The 24,827-nt window shown below is 40.7% G+C and overlaps 1 protein-coding gene and 1 long non-coding RNA gene across 9 annotated transcripts in view; both read left to right on the top strand.

Annotated features, from left to right (window-relative positions):
• Positions 1–24,827, top strand: part of HEPHL1 (hephaestin like 1) — a 76,972-nt gene that overhangs the window by 49,614 nt on the left and 2,531 nt on the right. For 4 of the 8 annotated variants that reach the window (XM_006206729.4, XM_006206730.4, XM_072968962.1 and 1 more), the window contains 8 exons: positions 2,967–3,179; positions 5,707–5,920; positions 9,803–9,942; positions 12,662–12,802; positions 16,113–16,219; positions 18,530–18,752; positions 20,012–20,151; positions 24,574–24,736. In XM_006206729.4, the coding sequence (XP_006206791.2) occupies positions 2,967–3,179; positions 5,707–5,920; positions 9,803–9,942; positions 12,662–12,802; positions 16,113–16,219; positions 18,530–18,752; positions 20,012–20,151; positions 24,574–24,736 (1,341 nt within the window). Of the gene's footprint in view, positions 1–2,966; positions 3,180–5,706; positions 5,921–9,802; positions 9,943–12,661; positions 12,803–16,112; positions 16,220–18,529; positions 18,753–20,011; positions 20,152–24,058; positions 24,235–24,573; positions 24,737–24,827 lie in introns of those variants that run through there. The other 4 variants (XR_012076423.1, XR_012076421.1, XR_012076422.1 and 1 more) reach the window with 4 other exon arrangements.
• On the top strand, positions 14,694–15,779 carry LOC140698643 (uncharacterized). Its single transcript, XR_012076424.1, has 2 exons — positions 14,694–14,851; positions 15,653–15,779. It is a non-coding gene; the product is annotated as an uncharacterized lncRNA (long non-coding RNA).

The raw sequence follows: 24,827 nt of genomic DNA, 5'->3' as shown, positions 1-24,827 counted from the left end.
AAATGCAAATCAAAACTACTATGAGGTATCACCTCACACCAGTCAGAATGGCCATCATTCAAAAGTCCACAAATAACAAATGGTGGAGAGGGTGTGGAGAAAAGGGAACCCTCCTACACTGCTGGTGGGAATGCAGTTTGGTGCAGCCACTGTGGAAAACAGTATGGAGATCCCTCAAAAGACTAGGAGTAGATTTACCATATGACCCAGGAATCCCACTTCTGGGCATATATTCAGAAGGAACCCTACTTCAGAAAGACAGCTGCACCCCAATGTTCTAGCAGCACTATTTACAATAGCCAAGACATGGAAACAGCCTAAATGTCCATCGACAGATGACTGAAGAAAGAAGAGGTGGTATATTTATACAATGGAATACTATTCAGCCATAAAAATGACAACAGAATGCCATTTGCAGCAACATGGGTGTCCCTGGAGAATGTCATTCTAAGTGAAGTAAGCCAGAAAGAGAAAGAAAAATACCATATGAGATCACTCATATGTGGAATCTAAAAAAAACAAAAAAAAAAAACAACAAAACAAAAAATACAAGAACATAAATACAAAACAGAAACAGACTCACAGACATAGAATACAAACTTGTGGTTGCCAAGGGGGCAGGGGGTGGGAAGGGATAGACTGGGATTTCAAAATTTGTAGATACTGACAGGAATATGTAAAATAGATAAACAAGATTATATAGTATAGCACAGGGAAATATATACAAGATCTTGTGGTAGCTCACAGTGAAAAAAACTGTGACAATCAACATGTGTATGTTCATGTGTAACTGAAAAATTGTGCTCTACACTGGAATTTGACACAACATTGTAAAATGACTATAACTCAGTAAAAAAATGTTTTTTTTTTTAAAAAAATTATGGGAAATTAATAAAATAGCCCCTAATCTTCCTCCTTCCTAAGGAAGTCCTTAAAGTCCAAGGTTCCAAGTGACCCACAGCACCGGCTCAGACTCCTGTGGTCCTGGATGCTTTGTTCCAACAGATTCCCCTCTTGGACTGTTGGAAAGCAAGGAGTAATGCACTTTCAATATCATCTTCTACAAACGTTTTGTTATAACTGCATCCAAAATTTGTTTCCAACTTTCCTAGTAGCCAATAAAAATGGTAAACTAGAGATTAGAAAACTTAGCTCTCCCTTCATGGAGAAGCTAAGTTGTAAAAGAAATAATTTATCATACAGGAGGCCTGTATATAGAAAACATTAACCTAATCGGCCGTATCAAATCCAGTCCCATCCTGGTTTGGCAATTTGAAATACATTTGTATATTTTGAATACACAGAATGTGTCATTTTTAAGGAAAACTGTGTATTTTGGTTTAAATGTTACATTAATTATACATTAAATTCCGCCTCCAGTCTTAACTTGAATGGAGTGAGAAGAAGAAAGATGGGAACAATACCGATGAGAAAATGCCCTATTCGGCACACAGTGCTTTGCGTTGTAGCTATTGTATAGTTTATCTTCAAAGGTGTTTGTTGAATAAATGAATGAATGAATTTCCAGAAAGAGAGGCTTAAACTAGTGTTCCAAGGCAGCAGCAGATTCTCTATCAGCCAGCCACGGACTAAATTATTAGCACCCCAATTTACAATGATACATCTTCAACATTCAATGGACAAGATGTAAATAATTTATCTGCAAAAGCATTATCAGAGGTTTTGTTTTGTTTCAGAAAATGTAATATTCTCAGCAGCCCTAGGGCTTCTTGGAATATCTACTAATAATACAAGATATTTGAGTAAAATTACCAAGCGGGTAAAGAAATTAAAAAGTAATTTTATTTGACAATGGGATTGTAACAGATCATTCATGTGTATGATGAAGGAGCATTAGAAGGAGGAGGGGTGGAAATAGAATCTTTCTCTAAGGGACATAAAAATTAGACATAATTATGTGTAGTCACCCCTCAGAGCCATTCAGTCATGGCATTCATCCCTCACAGAGGGGGCATGCGGTTTCGCAGTTCTTCTCAAGGCACTGCTCCAGGTGGCCACCAGCAATGGATTGAAGTTGATGTAAAAGAGGAAAACAATTTGCATTTCTGGAGATACAGAGGATTTTCATATCTAACTGATCATTATTCAGAGTCCCTTCAGTTATTTTACTGAGGTAGGGAAATCACAGTTACCATAAGGCAAAATTATTTACTTGAAGACTAACCTCTTATAATTTAGCATCCGTTCCCCACACCAAAAAAAATCCCTCTCTACTGACCAGACATGCAAATACAATGTCAGTCAATTGCAAATCTTCCAAATGATGCAGGATCCACGGAACAGGAAAGGGATGGTAACTTCCAGAATCAAATGCAAAGCTAATGAGGATCTGAGAAAATTAACTAATGAACTAATTAGTTAAATTAAAATTTAAAATTAATTAATGAAATTAAAGTTTGAAAATGAACTAATAACTGAGGAAGAGACACTTAACAAGGGAGCTGACAGGATAAGAACGTTAAAAGAAAATGATTTTCATATCAAGACTTTTAGAGAAGACTTTGGGGAAATCGGTGAGGCCCGTAAATATTTTTACAAAGATGATGTTCTTTATAATCTATAAAACTAAAATGTGAAATGAAGGGTATCATATTACACCAATAATCAATTTTGTTAGAAAAAAATTATGCTGGAAAACAGCCTGCTTTATTCTTTATTGATTCTTAGAATTCAGGCCCTGTGTGTACATTGTTAAATAGAACACTTTCTCAGTTTTAGTGAATTTTCATTATTCATTGTTCATTTTAGTCTCCATCTTAATCTGATTCACCATGTGACTTTTCCCCAGTACTATTTATTCTCTGAGAATAAGGATTTTCTGTAAATGGTTTGAATGTGAACACCACTGCTCCCAAACACACTGATAAGCTTTCACTAAGGTGATGTGTTTCCAGTAGGTCTGCAGAATTGCAGCGGGCCCTGACTATCTTTTTTCTTCCATTTAGCTATTAATGGCTATATGTATGGCAATCAGCCAGGCCTAACCATGTGCAAAAAAGATAGAGTTTCCTGGCATCTGATTGGAATGGGCACTGACACTGACATGCATGGAGTTTATTTTCAAGGGAACACCATCCACCTGCGAGGGACTCACCGCGACTCCCTGGCCCTGTTTCCCCACGTCTCCACGACAGCATTCATGCAGCCGGGCAGCGCAGGTAAACCTGGCGGGCTCAGCTTGGCTGACCAAATTCCTCTCTTCAGGCGTGTACTCTTAGGGGCCTTCCTCAGAAGAAATGGGTTAAATTTTGGCACTTCAGGGTGTGTAGGAAGATACACAGTCTTGATTGTAATCAGAGAATCCTAACTATTTTACTCGCAACACATAGCGTAAAGGACAGAGGAGAAGCATCTGAAATAACACTCGCCAGGCAGAAATGGGAGTCCTCTAGATGACCTTGCCTCCAAATCCTGGGAGAGTGCTCTTGATTTATATCCATGAACAATTCCACCCCAAGAAAGAAGATATTGTTATGTTGTTCTCTGTAAGCGCAAACATCATTTTAATTGCTGCTCTGAAGCATCTACAGACATGGACAGTGGCTGCTTCTGGGTTATGGATGTGAACTCGCCCTCCTTCTCTAGAGACTGATGGTGGTCCCTTGATGAGTTATTTGGGGACTTCGCTATTGTCCCTCTCTTGGGTACCCATGGGGAAAGCTGTTTTGGGTCTTAAGTCCATGGAGAGCTTATTGAAGTTCCAGTACCTGTCTTGCCTGAGAGATTCCCAAGCTAATTAGATAAGACTGGGGCATTTTTATAAAAGATATACAGCAACATATGGAAGGATGTGCTAACTGTCTTATGAAAAATAAGGATAGCAAATGCTGTGTATGGGTGTTCAACATGTTTCTCCAACCCAACTTTTCATTAGTCTTAAAAAGAAATCAGTATGCTACCCAAGATGAACACTTGCCGGCTCTGTCTCTTTTGTGAATGGGTTTTCCTTCCTTGCTTCCCAGTAGAACTGCAGTTGAGATACTTCTCAGTGTCACTGGTTAAGAATTTGAGGTTTGGGCTTCAAAACCTTTGTCCAAGAACAGCCTGAGACAAGGAGCCCCATAATCCTTGTAAACTTCTAGTATTCAACTTTTCTATGTTGATCAATTGGTCAATGTAATTGACCAATTATGAATCATCCTAAGGGATGCCTTGGGAACAGTGACCTTTTTCAAAAGCACTCTCCAAGACCCAAGAGGGTAAAGGAGGGAACCCACCAAATTGTTTTAATCCATAGAAACAGGCATTCAAAGTGCTTTGAATATGACTCGCATGCCCTATAGTCTTCTAAAGAGCTTCATGACAGTGTTTTCCAGTTGATGTTCGGTGGTGAGTATAAATCTGTGACTGCTTAAAAGCTTAGTCTTTTCACCAATTCCTGTCCCATATCACTAAGCCAAAAGAAATGCCCGAAGCTTGGGGAGAGTAACCTGTTGTAACTCAAAACATTTTATTTTTGTTCTTTTTTTTTTTTAAACCACTTTTTGATGTATGACTGATACACAAAAAGCTATGTATTTGATACGTGCAAATTGATGAGTTTGGAGATAAGTATGCATCTGTGAAAACATCACCACAATCAAGACATTAGGCGTCCTTTGTTCTTAGAGAACTTAACTCCTTGTCTGTTGAAGAACATGATGAGCACAGAAGCGATAGGCAGCCTGGAGAACAACCTAGGCAGAGGAAGGTCTTTCCACATTTGTCTTCTCTGTGGTTTGACAGAGACTTTTCCTCATGGAGGTCATCATCAGTACCTGGGGGTGCTAGGGTACCCCATGAACTGGCGGTTTGGGCTTATCCTGAAGGGGTAACTTGGCAATATTTAGATGTGTGTAGCATGATAAAAGCTACCTCTGTGCATCGTAGAGAGTTAATGAGAGCCACACTGATCATGCGCCTCTGAGAACAGAATCTCCTAGAGGAAGGGAAGATTTATTGATCCAGTAATTTCTCTGAGAGTTAATATCGTCCAATAATTTGGTTTTATATGATTTTATAGGGAGTTCAATTAAGATATGTATACCTGATGCCAAGGGGTCTAGAAAATTCAGCTTAAAAATTACATAGTTCTCAGTCAGACGTGACTGCTGGTATCTCTTTCTTCTTTTCATCTGGCGCAATGTAGACCTACCACTGGAAACAAGACCGCCTCTGCTCAAGGGCTTAATGAGGAAATACCTCTGACTTTAATCATGATACCTTACTTGTGCATTGCTCTGTAAATCTTAGGAAATCCTTTAGGGCAAAAGACATGACTTCAGAAATGTAGCCTAATTTGAACTTTGTCTAGAATATTAATCTTACAGGTAATGAGTTCCTTTTAAATTGGGCTGGGTGAAGATAATCTTGCCCATCGGTGATTTCCAGTAGTGACTGTCTTCCAACAGGTGTGAATGGTAGGGAGGACCCAGAGAAATCATTCTTGGCGACAAATTTGCCAATTTTATTTTTCCATTACAAATGAATTTCAGATGGCATTTTTCCCCATAAGTAAATACATTCAAAGTGATTTATTCCCCTCAGGGTCTGATTCTTAAATCCTATATACAGTTGATGTTTTAGGAACCCACCTTTCTGGTTATGGTTATTTATTCTGAACAAAATAATGTAGATTTGCTAGCAAACTGAAACCCAAACTATGGGTTGAGCACCGCACCCAGTGCCAAGCCATGTCTCTTCCAGGTATCTTCAGGGTGCTCTGCTCCACCCTGCACCACTTCGAGAGAGGCATGAGTCAGATATACGAGGTCAGCAGCTGTGGCAACAAGGACCCTTCTGAGCAGCCGTATGGGATGATAAGAACCTTTTACATCGCCGCTGAAGAGGTAGAATGGGATTATGCCCCTAACAAAAACTGGGAGTTCGAAAAGCAGCCGTTGGACGCAGGAGGGGAAAGGTACCACAGGCGAAGCCGCCGAGTCTCTTGGGTGGGGTCGCACACGCTCCATGGACGTTTGTCAAACGTGGAAACCTAAAAAAAATGCCCTGGTTTTGTCTGCCCAGTTCTGGCAGGCAGAGATTTTGCTCACAAGCACAAAAGCTTAGGGAGCGGCCATCTGCATCCAGGGAAGGGGTCTGAAGTCATTTTGAGGGCACTCCCCCGGCGGGCTCAGTCCACCTCTGCTGGCTGGTTCCAATAGACGTGGCTTTGATTGTGCGCCTGGAGTGAAAGGGTTTCAGGAAAGAGGCCCAATCCACAGTGATCCTAGGAAGAAAAAAATGGTGCGGAAGCAGGCAGAGATGGGGTAAGAGTATGGGCTGCTGTAGATTGAGGGCCACGGGGAAGGGGGACTGAGGAGGAACCACTGGCTGAGCCTCCCCCAGTGAGGGACAACCAAGGAGCGAGTAGGAGGCATTGGCAGAGACCCTGAGTTGGGACAGGCAAAGCGGGTCTCTTTGGTAGGCCAGGTACCCAGAAAGTCCTCAAGATTGACTTTCCTGTAAATGTGCTGTCAGCCAGGGCTAAGCACCAGAGAATCAGCGGAGCTCAAGCCCCCTGCAGGCTTGTAAGCACTGGTCCCCTACCTGCCCGAAGTCCACCAGGGCGCACTGGGGTGTAGCCAAGGAAGAAAGGAATAGGAGCATCTCAGGTGCAGACCTACAGTTAACACCCTCTGCTTGGGTGTCACTGCCCCGTACACAGATGAGGAGACGGCTCAGAGTGAAGTCATCCAGCTAGTCACGGGCAGAGTTAGAGTTGAATGTAGAACATTTTGAAGGACACATCCATGTTCTCACCACCACATCACGTTGACTTTCACGCCCTTGTTCCTCTTTGTTCTTTATTACCGCACTCCCCTCGCCCTCCCTTCCCAGCACCATGTTAATCCTCTGTGTCTGTGCCCGCCATGCTGTGCACCTGGCTGTTCCTGATGTCAGCCTGCATTGTCTCTCTTGTTACTTGGCCTCTGTTTTGAGGATTCAGGTTCATGGAACATTGAGTATAACAGTGCCACCTTATGGACAAGTGAAGAAACAAAACGATTCTTCATTTTATTTTATTTTTTTTAACATTTTTTATTGAATTATAGTCATTTTACAATGTTGTCAATTTCCAGTGTAGAGCACAAATTTTCAGTTATACATGAACATACATACATTCATTGTCACATTTTTTTCTCTGTGAGCTACCACAAGATCTTGTGTATATTTCCCTGTGCTATACCGTATAATCTTGTTTATCTATTCTGCATAGGCCTGTCAGTATCTACAAATTTTGAACTCTCAGTCTGTCCCTTCCCACCCGCCTCCCCCTCGATTCTTCATTTTAAAAAGATTTGCCTCAAGGACAGGACGATTTAAAATTCATTCAGTGATTCATCAGCCCGTTTGTTAAACCAGACAGCCCTCTCCTGCTAAATCCGCCAATTACAGTGCTGCCGACACAAGCTAAAGACTGACGCTGCAGTTGAAAATGAGATGAATACTAATTTGACCTTTTCTAAAGTGATTATTTCATTAAAAAGCTGTCATCACTGAAGAAATAATTGTATAATGATTTTTTTCTCATGTCCAATCTTAGCCCACCAGTGTGTAAGAAATCTAGCTTTCATTATTTTCTAGAAACCTAGTGTAGTTTCTGTTTTCAGCCCCGTCCCTCTGGGCTGGCAGGAAGTTCCAGCTGTGGTCTTCTGGGGTTGTCTCCCCAGTGACATAAATAGGCAGACGGTGCTGGGTGTGTCTGCGCGCTGACCCTGCCACACTGGATTTTGCCCATATATAAACAAAAGCGAAATGAAATGAGAGCATGTTCACCTATTAAAAATACAACTGACCTGTAGATAAAAATGCAGCACAGAAATGAAGTGCAAGTTCTCCCAGTGGCACGTCTGTGGGCTCTCTGTAGATAACAGCCCAGGAACAAACGTCCCATCTGCACCTCAGTTGCTATGCCTCTACCCTTTGACACAAGGCCGTATCATAGGACACCTCTGGTTTTCAAACCACCCCTCAGTATGGGTTTTCCCTGAGACATTCATTGTCCTGGTCGGCACAGACTCTCTGCCTCACCTTGGCACCTGGAAGTCTTTTCCCAGGGCTTCCTAAGAGCAAGCGCAGTGGGGAGGCCTCAGGATCCCAGAAAGGTAACATATGGGACCATCAGCACAATGCCAGAGTTTGCACAGTGGGAGGGAATCTGAAACCAGAGAGTAGGTTGCTGTAGACAAAGTTGTATTCCTGAGCTTGTGGGCTGATAGGCATGTAATTTAACTAATCTGGAATTCAAGATAAGAATTGTCATCTCTTGAGGACCCTCATGAGCCAGACATTTTGCTAGGGATTTTACAAGTCCCTATTGGCAGAGGCAGATAGGGAAGGGATGTGAGGGCTCAGTTGGGGTGTTTGCCAGAGGGAAGCCATAAAAAGCTTCTCCACAAGGACCGCCTGCTCAAATGTGTAGTTTAGGATCCCTCTGTCTGCAGTGTAAAGAACAGAGGGAAGCGAGGGGCATCAGTAGCAGGGAAAGTGATAAACAATTCCGGTTCATGCAGGTAAGTGATGTAGGTGGCTTAGGTTAGAGTGTAGGCAGTTTGATGGTGGGGAACAGAAGGACGTGAGAGACACTGTATTTTGGAGATGAAATTGATAGATTTTTTTCTATCTTTTGTGATGATCTAGCTTGGTGCTTGATTAAATATACAGTTGATCCTCATTATGTGCAGATTCCCTATTTGTGAATTTGCCTACTCACTGAAATTTATCTGTAACTCCCCAAATCAGTTCTTTGGGCCATTTGCAGATTTGAATAAAGCAGTGAAAAGTTGTGTCACCTGCTGAGGTCAAACAAACGAGGCATCTGTCTGCCTTCTTGTTTCAGTCTGAGAGCTGAAACAAGTGTCCTTTTTGTGGTCTATTAGCGCCACTCCCCCCCCACCTCAGTTTTGTGCTTTTTGTTGGTGATTTAGCTGCTTTAAATGACCCCCCAACAATAGTGCTGAAGTGCTGTCCAGTGTTCCTAAGCACAGGGAGACTGTGATGTGCCTTATGGGGGAAACACAGGTGTTAGATAAGCTTCATTCAGGCACAAGTTATAGTATTACTGGCCATGAGTTCAGTGTTTATGAATCAGAAATATATATTACATTAGATGTCTTTGAACAGAAACACACATAAAACAAGGTTATATATTGATCTGTTCATGGAAATGTTGTAACCAGAGACTCAAAGGAACCTAACCTCGTATTTCCCCTGGGAACAATGGCTCGTATATGTTGATTCAGTGTTTAGGGTTACTTTCTAGCACGTAACTACTGTGAATAACAAGAATCAACTGTATCTATATTTTTAGTTGGGCATATGCACAATACACAGCCCACAGACTCTCTTTAAAGCAGAAAATCATGAGGTGGTGCAGAATGATACATGTGAAATCTGGAGGGATGCAGGATGGTAGAGTGTGTGTGTGTGTGTGTGTGTGTGTGTACAAGCATGCGTGTGGTTAGTTAGTCCCAAGAAGAGAAGTGCAACTTCAAAGGGCCCTTAGGAGTCTCTAACTAAGGCTGGCCCTATTCATCACCCAGAAGGGCTTCAGAGCAGTGGTCCCCAAGAGTGGGCCTTAGGCCAGTGCTAGCCTGCCCACATCTGAGTCCCCTGAGGTGCTTTCAAACGCAGATTCCTGGCCCCTCTCCCAGAGAGCCTGGTGCAAAAGGCCAGCTCCCCAGGGAGATCCTGATCGCTGCCAGCTTTGGGAAGCACTGCGCGGGTGCATCCCCTGAATCACAGAGAAGCAAAGTTCTACCCTGCAACAATTTTCATTCCTGTTGCTTCCAATTTGCAGGCACGGAGATATCTTTATGAACCACACTGAGAAATGGATCGGCTCTCAATACAAGAAGGTGGTTTACAGGGAATACACCAACGGAGAATTTGTGGAGATCAAAGCCCGACCGCCGAGAGAGGAGCACTTGGCACTCCTTGGTATGGCGCAGATCGCCGCCGCTCACCGCCAGCCCCCACACGCGCGCACACAGGTCCAGTTAGATTTTTGCCCCAGAGGGGATAGAAGAAACAGAGTAGCCTGACTGCATTCATCGAAGTGCGACAACTTCCTGCTTTCTGGTTATCAGGGAGCTCTCTGTGTGCTCAGCTCATACAAACAGTAGCTGTAGTCAGTCAGCCAGACAACTTGCAAACAGACATCCCTATCATCAGGGCAGCATAACCAGTATCTATTGCCCTGAAGTTCCTTTGCCACCTCTCCGCTGAGCCAGGAGATGATTTCATCTGAAACAAGTTGATGCCTCAGAACAGCAGGCAGAGTGTTTGCGTAACTCCTCCACGGTCCTCAGTCTTCCAGGCCAGTGCCTTAACAGCACACCAGGAAAATAATCCTGACCAAAGAGGAACCCCTTATGCGGGAGGGGTGCTTAGGTGAAAGGGCTGGTTTCAGTTCCAGGGGCCCTAACTTCCAGCCTTCTGAGAACTGACTCCACCTGTCTGATGCCCTGGGCCGCCTGACCTGGCAACCAGATAAGCTCTTCCTGCTAACCTTCCCCACTTTTCTTTACCTGAGCATCACCAAACCTGGCCCCATGATGAAGAGGAGATCTTAAAGCAGAGGGCTAATCTAGATGATTGTTTGAAATTCGTTTCCATTTTTAAATGTACAAGGTAACTTATATAAATAGTAAGGCTTTAACAGGTGTTTCTTATTATTAAAATAAGGCACCACGACTGCTAGCTTCATAAATTATTAGAAGACCCATCCACCTTTGCCTACACTTTCACCATCTGTTAACATCAGCCCCTACCAAGTGAGTCATCTCTTGTGGGCACATTCTTTCTTTTGCACCGTGTGTGTAGCAAACCGCTGAAAAAAGGGTGCTTGTCCTGCAGAGGGGGCTGGGCTGCCCCTCAAAGGCCCCCAGTTGGTTTGCTCAGTACATCTGACACAGACCAGTGGCTTCATCAGAGGCAAGCCCGGCAGCACTGCAGCCAGGGGAGCCGGAAGCCCATCCACTCGTTTTCTGCAGCTCAGGGAGAGGCCTGCGCTCCTGGAGCTGCAAAGCGCACAGGGCAGGCACACCTCTGGTCAAGACTGCTTCCTGTGACCCACCAGGTAGTAAATCAGAAGGCATTCACCCCTTCTCACCAGTACAGCAAGGCATGTGCAACGTAAGTGGTAATGAATATATAAATAGTGATTTTAATAGATGCAGCCACATGCCCTTAATCTGTAACTGCCCAAAATTACTATTTGAAAATATGCCTAGATTTTTTCCTTTCTAGTTTTATCATTAAAAAAAAAAAAGAGTGCTGGGAGGTGAGGGTATTGCTCAGTGGTAGAGTGTGTGCTTAGCATGCGCGAGGTCCTGGGTTCAATCCCCAGTACCGCCATCAAAAAAAATTTTTTTAAGTGTGATTTTCAGACACTTCCTGATTCATACTAAAGGTTTTCTTCCAAAGATAAGAATTGTCCAACAAATTTTAGACTTATTTAGGCCTTTACTTGTGTAGTTTTCCCTTGGTATCTGAAAGGGAATGGTTCCAGGATCGAATGGGTACCAAGATACTCTGATGCTCAAGTCCCTTATGTTACATGGGGCAGTCCTGTTGGCCCTTCGTATCTGCAGATACAGAGCCCAGATACAGAGGGCCAACTGTGTTTTTCAGAAAAGCAATTAAAACCATGGTTTGAATCAGTGAAGAATGGACAGGTGTGGTCAGACCTGTGACGGCAAGTGTATCTCCCTATGAACATAGAATGCAAATCCATCCTGTGAACATTCGGGTCAGGTCTGAGGTGCTGCCAAATGACAGTCTGTTTCCACCTTCCTCAGGTGGTGCCTCAGGAAGATGACAGTGTGGGGCAAACTGTGTTGGTGCCACATTCTGGGCACCAAGAGGCACCTGTCGTGGGTGAGGGCATCCCACAGTAATGCCGGTACAGGCCTCTCCAGTGACATGTGGGTCGATTTCCCATGGCACTCAGATGGGCTGTTTCTAACAGAAATGTGCACATGTGAGGAGGGGAAGAGAACACGTCTCATGAAGGAATTCAAATACGGAGAAACAGCATTGGACATTGGACATCATTAATGAAATCATCATATTGATCATAAATCAATACATACATGTTTTAATTTTGGTCTTATCTTAGAAATCCCTTTCAGACACATTATTTCATTGGATCCTCGTTATTATTATATCCATCTACCAGATAAGGAGCAATTTTAGATGTACCAAAGGTTATACACAGGGGGATTATAACAAAGTTACCATATCATGTGGATGTGACTTTTCCTGGAGAGTAGGTAGTAAAAATTTAAGCATTTACTGTGTTTTAATACACTGACATGAGCACTTTACTATATTATTTTATTTAGTCCTCACTGTAACATTATGAGAAAGGTGTCATTAAACCTATTTTGCAGCTGAGGCAATTGAGACTTAGGTAGATTACCTGACTTACTCACGCCCTTTCTAATAAGTGAAGGAGGCAGGATTTGAACTCAGATTGGTCCAATTGCCAAACAAGACATGGAATTGAATGCTACACAGAACTGCCCTTTAAAGGATGTACATTAACAAAGAAGCTAACCTTTATTTTATTTCGCCAAACATTCCCTACGTGGACGTTAACACCAGTATTGAAAAGACCAACTATAATGCACACAGGCTTGTGTTTTGCCTTCAGGCCCAATGATTCACGCCGAGGTTGGCGACTCCATCCTGATCGTGTTTATGAACAAGGCCAAGCGCCCCTACTCCATCTCAGCCCAGGGTGTGGAGGAGGTGGACAGAGGGAAGGGACTCCAAGTGCCCGTCACAAAGCCAGGTAACTTACCCCAGACGCCTGCTCCTTCCTGATGACTACTCCAGACTCAACTCTGTTCTGATCTCTGAAGGATCTTGGAGAGCTCATTTTAATGTCAGTGTGTTCTACCCCCTACCCCAGCAAGAAATCACCATTCATCCAGTGGCCGAGTGTCTGTGGACTTTCTTCATCTCCACCAGGGATCTTAAAGTGTAGTAAGGCATAGAAACAGCTAACACTTACTGAACCTTAACCTTGTGACAGGTGCTTTGCTTTATATTCTCAAAACCATTTTAAAAACTCATTTATTCCTACAATAACCCTGCAATTCAGATTTTATTGAATCTGATACCATTGATTATAATGTCAATCATTATTTTATCTGTTACTAAAACAAGAAAAAAACCTGCTGCCAATTAAATTTTGACATGCCACTGATTGAAAGATATATCCTGACATCAGAGGTGTTAAATTGTGAAAAATGTGCATCCCATAATCGGTGGAATACAGTATTTCAGTGTCCATTTAACAGGTGACTGAGGTAAAGAGGAGTAAAGAACTTAACCAGGTCAAGCATTAGTAATAGTGGAACCTCAGCTTGGTGGACTTCAGAACCTGAGCTCTTAACCACACGTTTTTCTCAAGAGGCTTACAATGAGTTTGGAAGAAAAAAAGACAAACAAGAGGAGTCATTTCAGTAGTAGAGTAGATTATACCTGATGAAATTCTAAGTGGTAAAGAATTTCAGAAATATACCTGCAGGTACTGATAAAAGTTTCAGAGACGGAAAATCCATAAAGACTGATTGATTAACTAGGAGCAATTAGGGAGAGCTTTACCAAGGAGATAGAACACCAGTTGGGTTTTAAAAGATTCATTGAAGGGAGAGAAGATCTCACAATTTAAGAAGCTTCTGTAACATTTACACAGTTGAAATGTGGTTGTAATAAATGTCAGGAGCCTCTGTGACTTTCAGGTATGAAATTGAAAGCAATCATAGGTATAATTACAGGAGAGTTAGATTCCACTTTACCTCATAATACATAATAACATTATAATACTTAATGCTATAGTAATTACCATAAAGGTCATATAAACTTTTAAAAATTAAAGATGTATAAAAAGAAGAAAAGAAAACAATCTTATGAATTACCAGAAAAATTTAGCAAGGTATCTGTTCAAGTATGGCATTGGGGCAAGGAAAATCTTCATTAGCTACTATTACAGCTTCTGCCACCTCGCTTCTCAGTATCAGAAGCCTGTGTTTTGCTGCTTCAAGAAACTTATCATGATCAGCTAAATGTCTATCTGTAGAGAAATAGTTAAGTAAATTTTGGCATATCCTTTTACTGGACCATTCTGCAGCCATTAAATGACATTTAAGAAAGTTTTAATGACATGGGAAAGACTTGGTAAGCAAATACAAATATAGAGGAAAGACCAAAAGGGAAGTAAGCCAAAACGTTTTCGTTATTTATTTTTAGTTTGGTGGGGATGTAATTAGGTTTATTTATTTTTATTTATTTATTCTTTAACAGAGGTCCTGGGGACAAAATGTTGATAATGGTTTTCTCTTCCTGGTAGTATTTCAAGCAGCAGAGCAATAATCTTTTCAACTTCTTCTCATTTTTCTTACTTTCTATGTTTACTATGATGGATATGTCTGACTTTGATGAAGAGGGAAATGGTTTAAAATGGGTCAAAAATTCATTAAATATATTATTTCTGATGGTTGAAAGCAACTCCAAAGGGAGGGAGGAAGGAAGGTGCCAGTCAGGCATGGGGCAGGGGGTGGGTGCTGGTAGGGCTGTGGCGTGACCCCTCCTGGGCTGTTGTGCCCTGGTGGTGAGGACTGGGAAGAAAAATGATTAGAACACAGCAAAGGAGCTTTTTTTTTTTTTTTTTTCAGTCCCCACAGGGTCTCTAATAAGGTGAAAGGTTCAGGAGAGCCCAGAGATTGAGGATAGGAGGAAGAAACTAACTTTGTGTAAGAAGTCCAGGCAAGTTGGAGAAGGAAGTTTAGTCTGGGCATGCATCAGATGAGGATCGGACACTAGCATTTTAAGAAAAGTAAGCGGCCCCTAACCCTATCAGATTTCTTCTTCTTTTATTAAATCACTCAACAAATATTTCCCGAGCACCCTCTTTTTGTTGAGAGCTGTGCTCCCACCTGGGGTGGCCAATAGATTGTCCAGCTTTAGTAATACCGCCCTTGTAGTCACTTGCATTTAGAAAGCTAAATATCAGCCTTTTAATCTTGTGATTCCCAAGGCATAGGGGCTATAATGAAAATCATGGAAATTAGGCCCAAAGTTATATGGCTAACCAGCTGGTGTATGAGCAAACACGGAGCAAAGTTACAGGTAAACGTCACTTTTGTTTGCGTTGTGGCTCACACTCAGCTGTAGGTTGTTTGTCACCATGGGGTGGGTAGTGGGACACAGATAGTTTAAAAGGAGATAACAATTTAAATGAGACTTTTACAATGTGATTATCTTGCTAATTCTCGAGTCTATTTATGACTCCTAGCAAGGCTCTGGGTCAGCCTCAGGGGCTGCATAGACGGGGTGGGGGGTGGGGGCTGGCAAGGGAGGGGAGGTGCCTGCATATGTTATTAGTATACATGCAATTAACAATTATGTACTGCCTTCAATGTGAGGCACTATCCGAGGTATTTTATTTCATTTAATCCTCACAAACAATTTAAAAACTGCGATGACTAACCTGCTTTACAAATAAGGAAACTAAGGGTCAGTGAGGTTAGGGAGCTTGTCAAAGGTTGAGCAAAAACAAGTCAGTAGGGTTGAGAGCTGATAGGAGGTCTCCCTGATTCTCTCTGGTTCTAACCATATCTCACCTGCCTCACATTAGAATCACCTGAGAAGCTTAAGGACCAGCCCCCAGATACTCTGATTTCATTGGTTTGGGATGAGGCCTGAGCAGAGAGAGTTTACAAAGCTCCCTGGTGATTTGAAGAAGCCAAGGCTGAGTCCCAAGGTAATTCAAGTGTGCTCAGGCACAGCTCTTGGGAAGAAGGTACGAAATTTGAGAAGAAAAACTACTGAGGTATAAGATAAGTCATTTCCTGAGTAAACATCAGTTGATAACAGAAAAGGCAAACTAGGAATGGAAGGCTGAAATGAAAAATTTGCCATTTTGAAATTACAGAAAATCAAGATGTGAGTTAATAGAAACATTGCTAATGAGTAGGGGATTCCCCCCAGCAGTGAACTTCAACCAAAATATATACAGAATCTGTCTGCACTTTTTCAGGTAAATCGTCTGGAACAGAGGTAACACGGGTAAATTTTTTTCTTCTCTTTTGTTTCAGGAGAAATAAAAACTTACAGATGGAATGTCCCTAAAAGGTCCGGCCCAGGGCCATTAGACCCAAATTGTATTCCGTGGGTTTACTATTCAACAGCAAACTTTGTGAAGGTGAGAGCCACCAAAATGCTCTAAGTAATGTGACTTAACGTTGACTGTTCAAATTATCATAATTCTGGTGGGTAAGTGTGAAAAAGTGTACTGGTTTAGAGCAGGGGTCTCAGACTATCGCCATACCCATTTGTTTGCACTGTGTATGATGGGGCTGAGTGGTTGTGATGGAAATGGTCTGGGCGACAAAGTAAAAAATATTTGCTGTCTGATGCTTTACAAAAACAAAGTTTGCTGACCCTTGACCTAAAGTCTGGGGGAAAAAAGCCAAATAAAATTTCAATGTTTCAATTACCAAATTTAGAACTTAACAAGGTAGTTTGAAGCAAGAGAGAAAATGTACATAGATAACCATAAAATAATAATTTATTATACCATGGTTTTTAATGTGTGGAATCTATCATTTTTAAAAGCATTATCACTATGATCAGGGCTCAGGAAAGAAAACACACTTCACACAAACTTAGTAACTGAAACTATAAGCTGTTGGAATAATAAATAGGCTAACTTAGAAATTAAAGGCAAAAATTCAGTATTGAACTTGAGTCAGATATTGTATATAAAATGACTAGTCTTGATTATATGTCATAAATCGAAGTCCAAACTAAGGTCATATCCAATATAAACTGTAAACATTGCCCATTATAAAAATTTTTATTATCTTAACCTTCCTCTTAAGTATTAGATGTCTGCATTAATGTCTTTGTGTTGTATTGGACTGTGCAAGAGTTCAGGAGGAACATACAAGACACTTAAAAAAATAACATTACATTGGAAGTTTGGCTGATACAAACTACTATGTACAGGATAGATAAATAACAAGGTCCTACTGCACAGCACGGGGAACTACATTCAATATCTTGTAATAATCTATAGTGAAAAGGAATAGATACGTATAACTGAATCACTATGCTGTATACCAGGACCTGATACAACATTGTAAATCAACTATACTTCAATAAAAAATGTTTAAAAAAATACATACATATTAGAATTATGGGAAACCCACATTTGTTTATTCATTGGGGCATCCCAGCAAATATTTATTGAGCCCTTGTGATGTGCAAATGACCCTACCAAATACTATGAGGGCTGTAAATATTCCTGCCTTGGAGGAACTTACAATTATGGGTGTGCACATGCATGCATTATTTTCCCCAAAGATTATATTACGACTCTGAATCTGGTAAGTTTTATAGGAGTGCAGGTCTATATAGGAGGCATTGGGAAGGAAGAACATCCTGAGTAAAGCTGAAAACAGGGAAGTAGCAGGTGTGTTTTGGAAACGTTGAGAGTCTCAACTGGCTGCCGTCTAGGGTACAAAAGGAAAGCAGCAAGGAGTGTAAGGTAGAAAAGTCTGCTGCAGGAGCACGTGGGGGCCTGCAGGTCCTGTCGGGGGTTTGTATTTTATTCGGTAGGACTGTCACTGGGAAGTCACTGAAGATGTCTAGCTATGGGAGGGACGACAGTAATCTGACAGTTATCAACAGGATGGGATGGAGGTGCGGTGAGTCAGAGACCAGAGAGGAGCCAATTTCTAGTCCAGGGTGAGGTACTGAGATCCCACAATAAGAGAGTGGAAAGGAAGTCAGGGAATGGAGAGGCACTGTGAAGAGAAAAGAAACGTAGTATTTGACAGCAGTGAGATGGGGCAGAGTGAAGAGCAAGGAGGACTTAAACACTGAAACCAAGATTTCTGACCTAAATGGCAGGGAATATCATAGCACTATTAACAGAGATAGAGAGTTCAGGGGAAGGAAATGGTTTTAGGGAAATACTAAAATCCAGTTTAGAAATGCATAGCGGATTGAATTGTTGCAGGAAGCCCATCCAGGTGGAATATCTCAATAGGCACTTAGAAGTGAGGGGGTTTTCCTTTAAAAGAAAGCTTCCCATCAGTTGCTAATCAGCCAGCTCACTTTGACCCATAGAAAGTGGAATATAAGCCTCTGTATGTAGCTATGAACACAGTTTCATTTGAAAAACATACAGGAAAAATAGAAATAAGCATTCATTTATTCAACAAATATTTATTGAACACCTTCTATGTAGTGGACATTGCATAGTCTCTGCTCTGGAGACTCAGCAATGAATGAGGGACACAGTCTCGGCTCTCAGCTCACTCTTAGCACATTTTTAGAAATTCTCCTAAAATTGCACACAGATCACCCTAGTTCTTCTAGGCTTCTTGGTACTTATTTCGTGGGCAATAGTCATTTAGGCTTTTTACAGTGCCTTTCTTACAAGCACTCAGTCTGTGTTATTAAATTATCTAAAAGGCTCTTCTAATTCGGTTTATTTCTCTTTCAGGATACATATAGTGGTTTGATGGGTCCTCTGATTACCTGCAGAGAAGGAGTGTTGAATGAAAAGGGAAGACGGAGCGATGTGGATTATGAATTTGTTCTCTTGTTTTTGGTATTTAATGAGAATGAATCCTGGTATCTGGATGACAATATTAAGAAGTATCTTAATAAAGATCCACGAGATTTTAAGCCCTCTGATGATTTTGAGGAGAGCAACAAAATGCATGGTATATCAGAGGTTTAAAAAGAAGACCCTTGTTGAGATAAGCTCATAGAAATCTGCGGAGGTCCCAGCCTCCTTCTCGGAGCCCTTCCCCACCCGTTCCCAGGGGCACCTGGACTGAAGAAAGTCCTCTAAAGCTTTCCTTCCCAGGGAAGCGGCTAAGCCATTGGACCAACAAAGTCCAGTGAGGTTTTTGACCAACTATCTAGGGAGCTCTATTTCTGAATGCTGGGATCCCTAAACTACAAGACTGTGAAGTAATTCCTAGGAAACGAATCATCACTTATTGGTATATTTCTCTAGGAATACAAGTCTAGTTGATCAAATTTAAGGGCTTGGTTTAACTGTCTCTGGAACATGAAACACCATCACCAAATTTCTGTTTTAGTGTGTCTATGTTATTTAATTCTATGTAATTAAAATTTTTTTTTTCTAACGGAGGTACTGGGGATTGAACCCAGGACCTCATACATGAGCTCTACCATCGAGCTATACCCACCCCACTAAGGTATTTTTTAAGTGGAAATAATGTGTTCTAACTGACACATCCACACTCTCACCCAGATCTACTTTTGGCCAAAATCCAGCTTCTCTTTCTCTACAATGTTGCCTCCCTCTCCCCAAAGTGTCTTAGTATGCTCTCTCTTCTTAATGGAGGTAACTCATTTCGTGTGTCCTGATGCACAGAATAAAAACTTAGTAGGAAGCAGAGGAGTGAGTCCCCATCACGTCAAGCCAGCTTGAGGTTGCTTTGCTAATTGTTAGATCATGGGTCAGCCCACGTGAAGCTTGCTTGCTTTTGAAGATTCAACCAGGTTTCAGAACTTGCCCCAACCTAGCTCTCAGAAAGTAAAATGTTAATGAAACACCTTTTAATTGCTTCAATTTTGAGTTACATATCTTGATTTTCTGTGCTTTTGTCCACTCAACTGTAGAATGGTATAAATCTGAGGACCTCACACATGAGGCTGCAATCCACTCTTTAAGAGAATATGCCAGACAAACAAACAACACGTACTGCTACCAAGAGGTAGCTTTAAGAAACAATACTACTATTTCTCTTTTCTGGCTCTCTTTTATAAGGATGTCTTAGCAATCTGAATTTTGGGTCCAAAGACAGTGGGAAGATTGGTAAGTGTGGGTGAGATCATGACGTTTGTCAGGCAGATGAAAATATTGGTGACCTAAAGATCTCGAACCATTTCTAAAACCAGATCAAGTAGTGATCAGTAATCAAAGGCTGTTTTCTTTTCACCTTCTCAGCTATTAACGGAAAGATTTTCGGGAATCTCCACGGCCTCATCATGAATGAAGATACAATGACAAACTGGTATTTGTTAGGAATAGGAAGTGAAGTGGACATACACACCATCCATTATCATGCCGAGAGCTTTCTTTTCAAAGTAAGTATAAGGAAAATGCTTTGGGGAAGACTTTCCGAACTAACAGATTCCACATATTTCCATTGTGACCTGAGAGTTATTTGACAATAAGGCTTGTGAGGGGTAGTGCTGAACATTACGGAACGGAACAGGAAAATAAGATTATGTCCTTCCCCATTTCTTTATATGTACATGTGTTTTACTCTGCTTGTAAAAAAAAAAAAAAAAAACCTCTCAGCTTCGGAGGCATTTTTCTCAGCATTTATGTGGGGATAATTCTGACCACGCTGGGTTATGCTATTAATATCATATATAAAAAAAAACATAGGATTTTGTCCCTCTTCCTTTTTTTTTTTTCTTTTCTCTTTTTTCTTTCCCTTTTCTTGTTCTTTCCTATGTGATTAGCCAACAGAATAGCCCTATCTAGTAAAGGAGATAATTCAAGCTTTGGCTTGGGCCCAAAACTTTACCTCGACTTTTGCCCTAGTGGGTTGGGCGCGACCACGTGTAGCCTTCTGCCTTTTCAGCATCCAGCTGTACCTTGCGGGTGGTGCTGGCCATGCGGAACCACCTGGAGAGCTGTTTAAGAAACGGACTGCCAGGCCCCACCCTGGACCTGATGAATCAGAATCCCAGGGATAAGGTCCAAATAGTCTGTCCTCTCAAGTGCTGTGCCGTCTACAAGGAAGTAATCACATCCAACCTGCGGGGAAAACTTGCACATCTCTAGATCTACAGGCATAGACAGTAACTTTCACAACATCTAATATCTTCTCCCCTCTGTGTATTTATTCAACATAGTTTAGGATACCAAGCATTAACCTACAGTGATTACAGTTTCACATATTAAATGGCTATGCTGCTTTTCAGAACCTGGCTTTGTCAACCCACATTTTTAAAAATTGTATTAAAAATTTGTAAAATCTTAAAAAATTTATAAAATCATAAAATTATTTTATATACATATGAAATTTTTATGTACATACATAAATATTTTATATTAAGGTATAATTTACATTGAGTAAAATTCACCCTATTTTAAGTATACACTTCTGTTTTGATAAGTGCATACAGTGGTGTAACCAACACTAATCAAAATATAGAACACTTCCATCGACCCCCTAAAATGTCCCTGTTGCACCCTCTAGAGTCAGCTGCTTCTCCATGTTTAACCCCTGGCAATCACTGATCTTTTTTTTTATAGTTTTGCCTTTTCTGAAATGTTATGTAAATGGAATCATACAGTCTGTAGCATTTTGACTCAGGTTTGTTTCATTTAGGATTGGCATTGGAACTGCATCTGTCTTACTGAATCAGCAGTCTGTTCCATTCAATTGTAGAGCAGTATTCCACTATAAGGATGGATTGCAGTTTATCCATTCCCCCACTGAGGGACATTTGGGTTGTTTCCAGTTTGGGGTTATTAAAAAATAAAGTCATTATAAACATTTGTGTACATGCTTTCATGTGAACATAAGTTTTCATTTTCCTTGAGAAAATACCTAGGGGTTAGATGGCTAGGCCATGTGGTAAGTAGATGCCAAACTACTTTCCACAGAGGCAGTACCGTTTTGCACTCCCACCAGAAAAGGGTGACAGTACTGCTTGTCCACATCCACACCAGCACTTGGTATCTTCCGTTCTTATTTTATTTTTTTTTAGCCATCCATTTAAGTATATCCTGGTATCTCATTGTATTTGATTTGCATTTTCTTAATGCCTAATGATATTAAGTATCTTTTCATGTGCTTTTCTACCATCTGCCATCTCCAAGTCCTCTTTGGTGAAATGTCCACACTTTATGCCCATTTTTTAATTGGGCCATTTGTCTCCTTGTTGAGTTTGAGGCCTTTATATATTCTGGATACAAATCCTTTCAAACTATATGATCTGTAAATATTTGCTCTCAGTCTGTGGCTTATCTTTCTGTCCCCTTAACATTATTTGTCAAAGAGCAGAAATTCTTAATTTTGATGTAGAACAATTTATCATTTTTTTTTCTATTACAGATCATGCTTTTGGTGTCATAGCTAAGAAATCTTTTTTTTATATATAGCTGAGAAATCTTTGCCTAACTCAATGTCACAAAGATTTTCTTCTAGAAGTTCTATAGTTTTAGGTTTTATATTTAGGCCTCTGATCCATTTTAAGTTAATTTTCATATATGGTTCAAGGTTTGTTTTTCAAATACAGACGACCAGTTATTCTATCACCTTTCATTGAAAAGACTATCCTTTCTCCCACTGTGTCAAAATCATATCAGTCCTATATATGTGGGTCTATTTTGGGGCTCTGTGTTCTGTTACATTGATCTACATGTCTGTCCTTCCTTAAATGCCACACTGTCTTAATTGCTTTAGTGTAACAGTAAGTCAAAATCAGGTGGTGGTTATTTTAGCTAGTCCAGATGTTGGCCATATAAATTTTAGAATCAGCTTTTAAAATCCTGCTATAATTTTGATTGGGGTTACATTGAATCTGTACATTGATTTGGGGAGAATTGATATCTTAGCAATATTGAGATTTCCAATCCATGAACATGACATATTTCTCTGTGTATTTAGATCTTTGATTTTTTTCATCAGTGTTTTGTCTTTTTCATCATATAGATCTTGCATTTATTTTATCAGATTATTACCAAGAATATCATGAGTTGTCGTGATAGAATAAATGGTATTTTTAAAATTTGAATTTCTAATTGGCATTGCCAGTCTATAGAAATATAATTGATTTTTATAAAATTGAGCTTATCCTGCAATTTTGCTAAACTGATTCTAGTAGCTATTGTAGAGTTTCTTTTTATAGACTTTTTTGTGGGGGAGGGGTTCCTACATGGACAATCATGTTGTCTGTGAATAGAGATGGTTTTATGCCTTTATTTTCAATCTGCATGCTCTTTCTTTTTTTTTTTTTTTGTCTTATTGCATTAGCTAAGACCTCCAGTATAATGTTGAATATGAGTAGTAAGTGAAGATCCCTGCCTTAATCTTAGGGGGAAAGCGTTCAGTTACTCACTGTTGAATATAAACTGAGCTGTAGGTATTTTTTGTAGATCCCATTACCAGGTTGAGGAAGTTTCCTTCCATTCTTAGTTTGCTGAGGGTTTTAATCATGAACAGATGTTAAATTCTATCAAACTCTTTTTCTGCATCTATTGTGATGATTATATTTTTAATCTGTGTAGTCTATTGATGATTTTCTTTAGCCTGTTGGTGAACTACATTGATTGATTTTCAAATGTTGCACCAGCTTTTCATTCCCAGGGTAACCTTACTTTGTCATGATGCACTGTCCCTTTTATATATTGCTGGATTCACTTTGCTAGTGTTTTGTTAAGGATTTTTGCATCTATTTTCGTAAAGAATATTAGTTGTGGCTTTCTTCTCTTGTAAAGTATTTGTCTGGTTTTGGAATTGGGATAATGCTGGCCTCATAAAATGAGTGAGAATTGTTCCTTCCTCTTCTATTTTTTGGAAGTTTGTTTAGATATGATATCATTTCTTCTCTAAATGGCAAAATTTGCCAATGAAGCCATCTGGACCAGGAGTTTAATTTCTTGGAAGGTCTTAATACAATTTCAGTTTCTTTAATAGATATAATTTCAGTTTCTTTAGTAGATAACCTATTCAGGGCATCTAGTTCTTCCTGAGTGAGCTTTGGTTGTCTTCATCTTAAGCAGCTTGTCCATACCATGTACATTGTAGAATTCATGGATAAACAGTTGTTAATAACTTTCCTTTAATATCTTTTTTAATGTCTATAAAGTCTTAGTGATATCCCCTCTTTCATCTCTGAAATTTGTAACTTGTGTTTTTAAATTTTTTTCTTGGTCATTTTGTCTAGAAGTTTGTATAAGTTATCTATTGCTGTGTAACAAATTACCCCCAAACATAGTGACATAAAACAACACACTCTTATTATCTCACAGTCTCTCTGAGTTCGGCTGGAAATAGTTTAGTTAGTTGGCTCTGATTCAACATCTCTCATGAGGCTGCAATCAAGATGTCAGCTGGAGCTGCACTCGTCAGGTTTGACTGGGGCTGGAGGATCCCCTTCCAAGATCACTCACAAGACTGTTGACCAGAGGCTTCAGTTATTCACCATGTGGGTATGGCATGGGAGCTGGCTTTCCCCAGAGTGAGTGATCCAAGGGGAGAGAGCAAAAGAGGTCTAAGATTCTTGGAAGTAGAATGCCATCACTTCTGCCATATGCTCTTGGTTTCAAGGACCAGCTGTCAGACAATGTAGGAGGGGACTTCAAAGGTATGAGTACTAGAGGTCAGGGATCACTGGGGGCCAGCACAGGCTGCCTTCCACAAGTTTCTCAATTTTATCAATCTGAGGCTCAAAGAACCAGCTTTTGGTTTCTTTATCTTTATTATGTTTCTAGTCTTGATTTTATTGGTTTCTGCTCTTATCTTTATTGTTCCCTTCTTTCTGCAGATAGATAAATCTTACCGAGAAGATGTCTATGACCTCTTTCCTGGGACATTCCAAACCATTGAACTGTTTGCGGATCACCCAGGGACATGGCTGTTACACTGTCACGTGTCTGACCACATCCATGCTGGCATGGAGACAACCTACACGGTCCTTCGGAACATAGGTACTGTTGTCTGTCTGTGATGCCGGCTGATGGCACGGGCTTCCTGTAGACCCTGAAACTAGGAGACATGAGAGCCCCCAAGGAGCTGAGA

The sequence above is a fragment of the Vicugna pacos genome, chromosome 10 (assembly GCF_048564905.1).
Source record: "Vicugna pacos chromosome 10, VicPac4, whole genome shotgun sequence".
Classification (NCBI taxonomy): domain Eukaryota; kingdom Metazoa; phylum Chordata; class Mammalia; order Artiodactyla; family Camelidae; genus Vicugna; species Vicugna pacos.
This window is presented reverse-complemented; position numbering and strand designations above follow the sequence as displayed.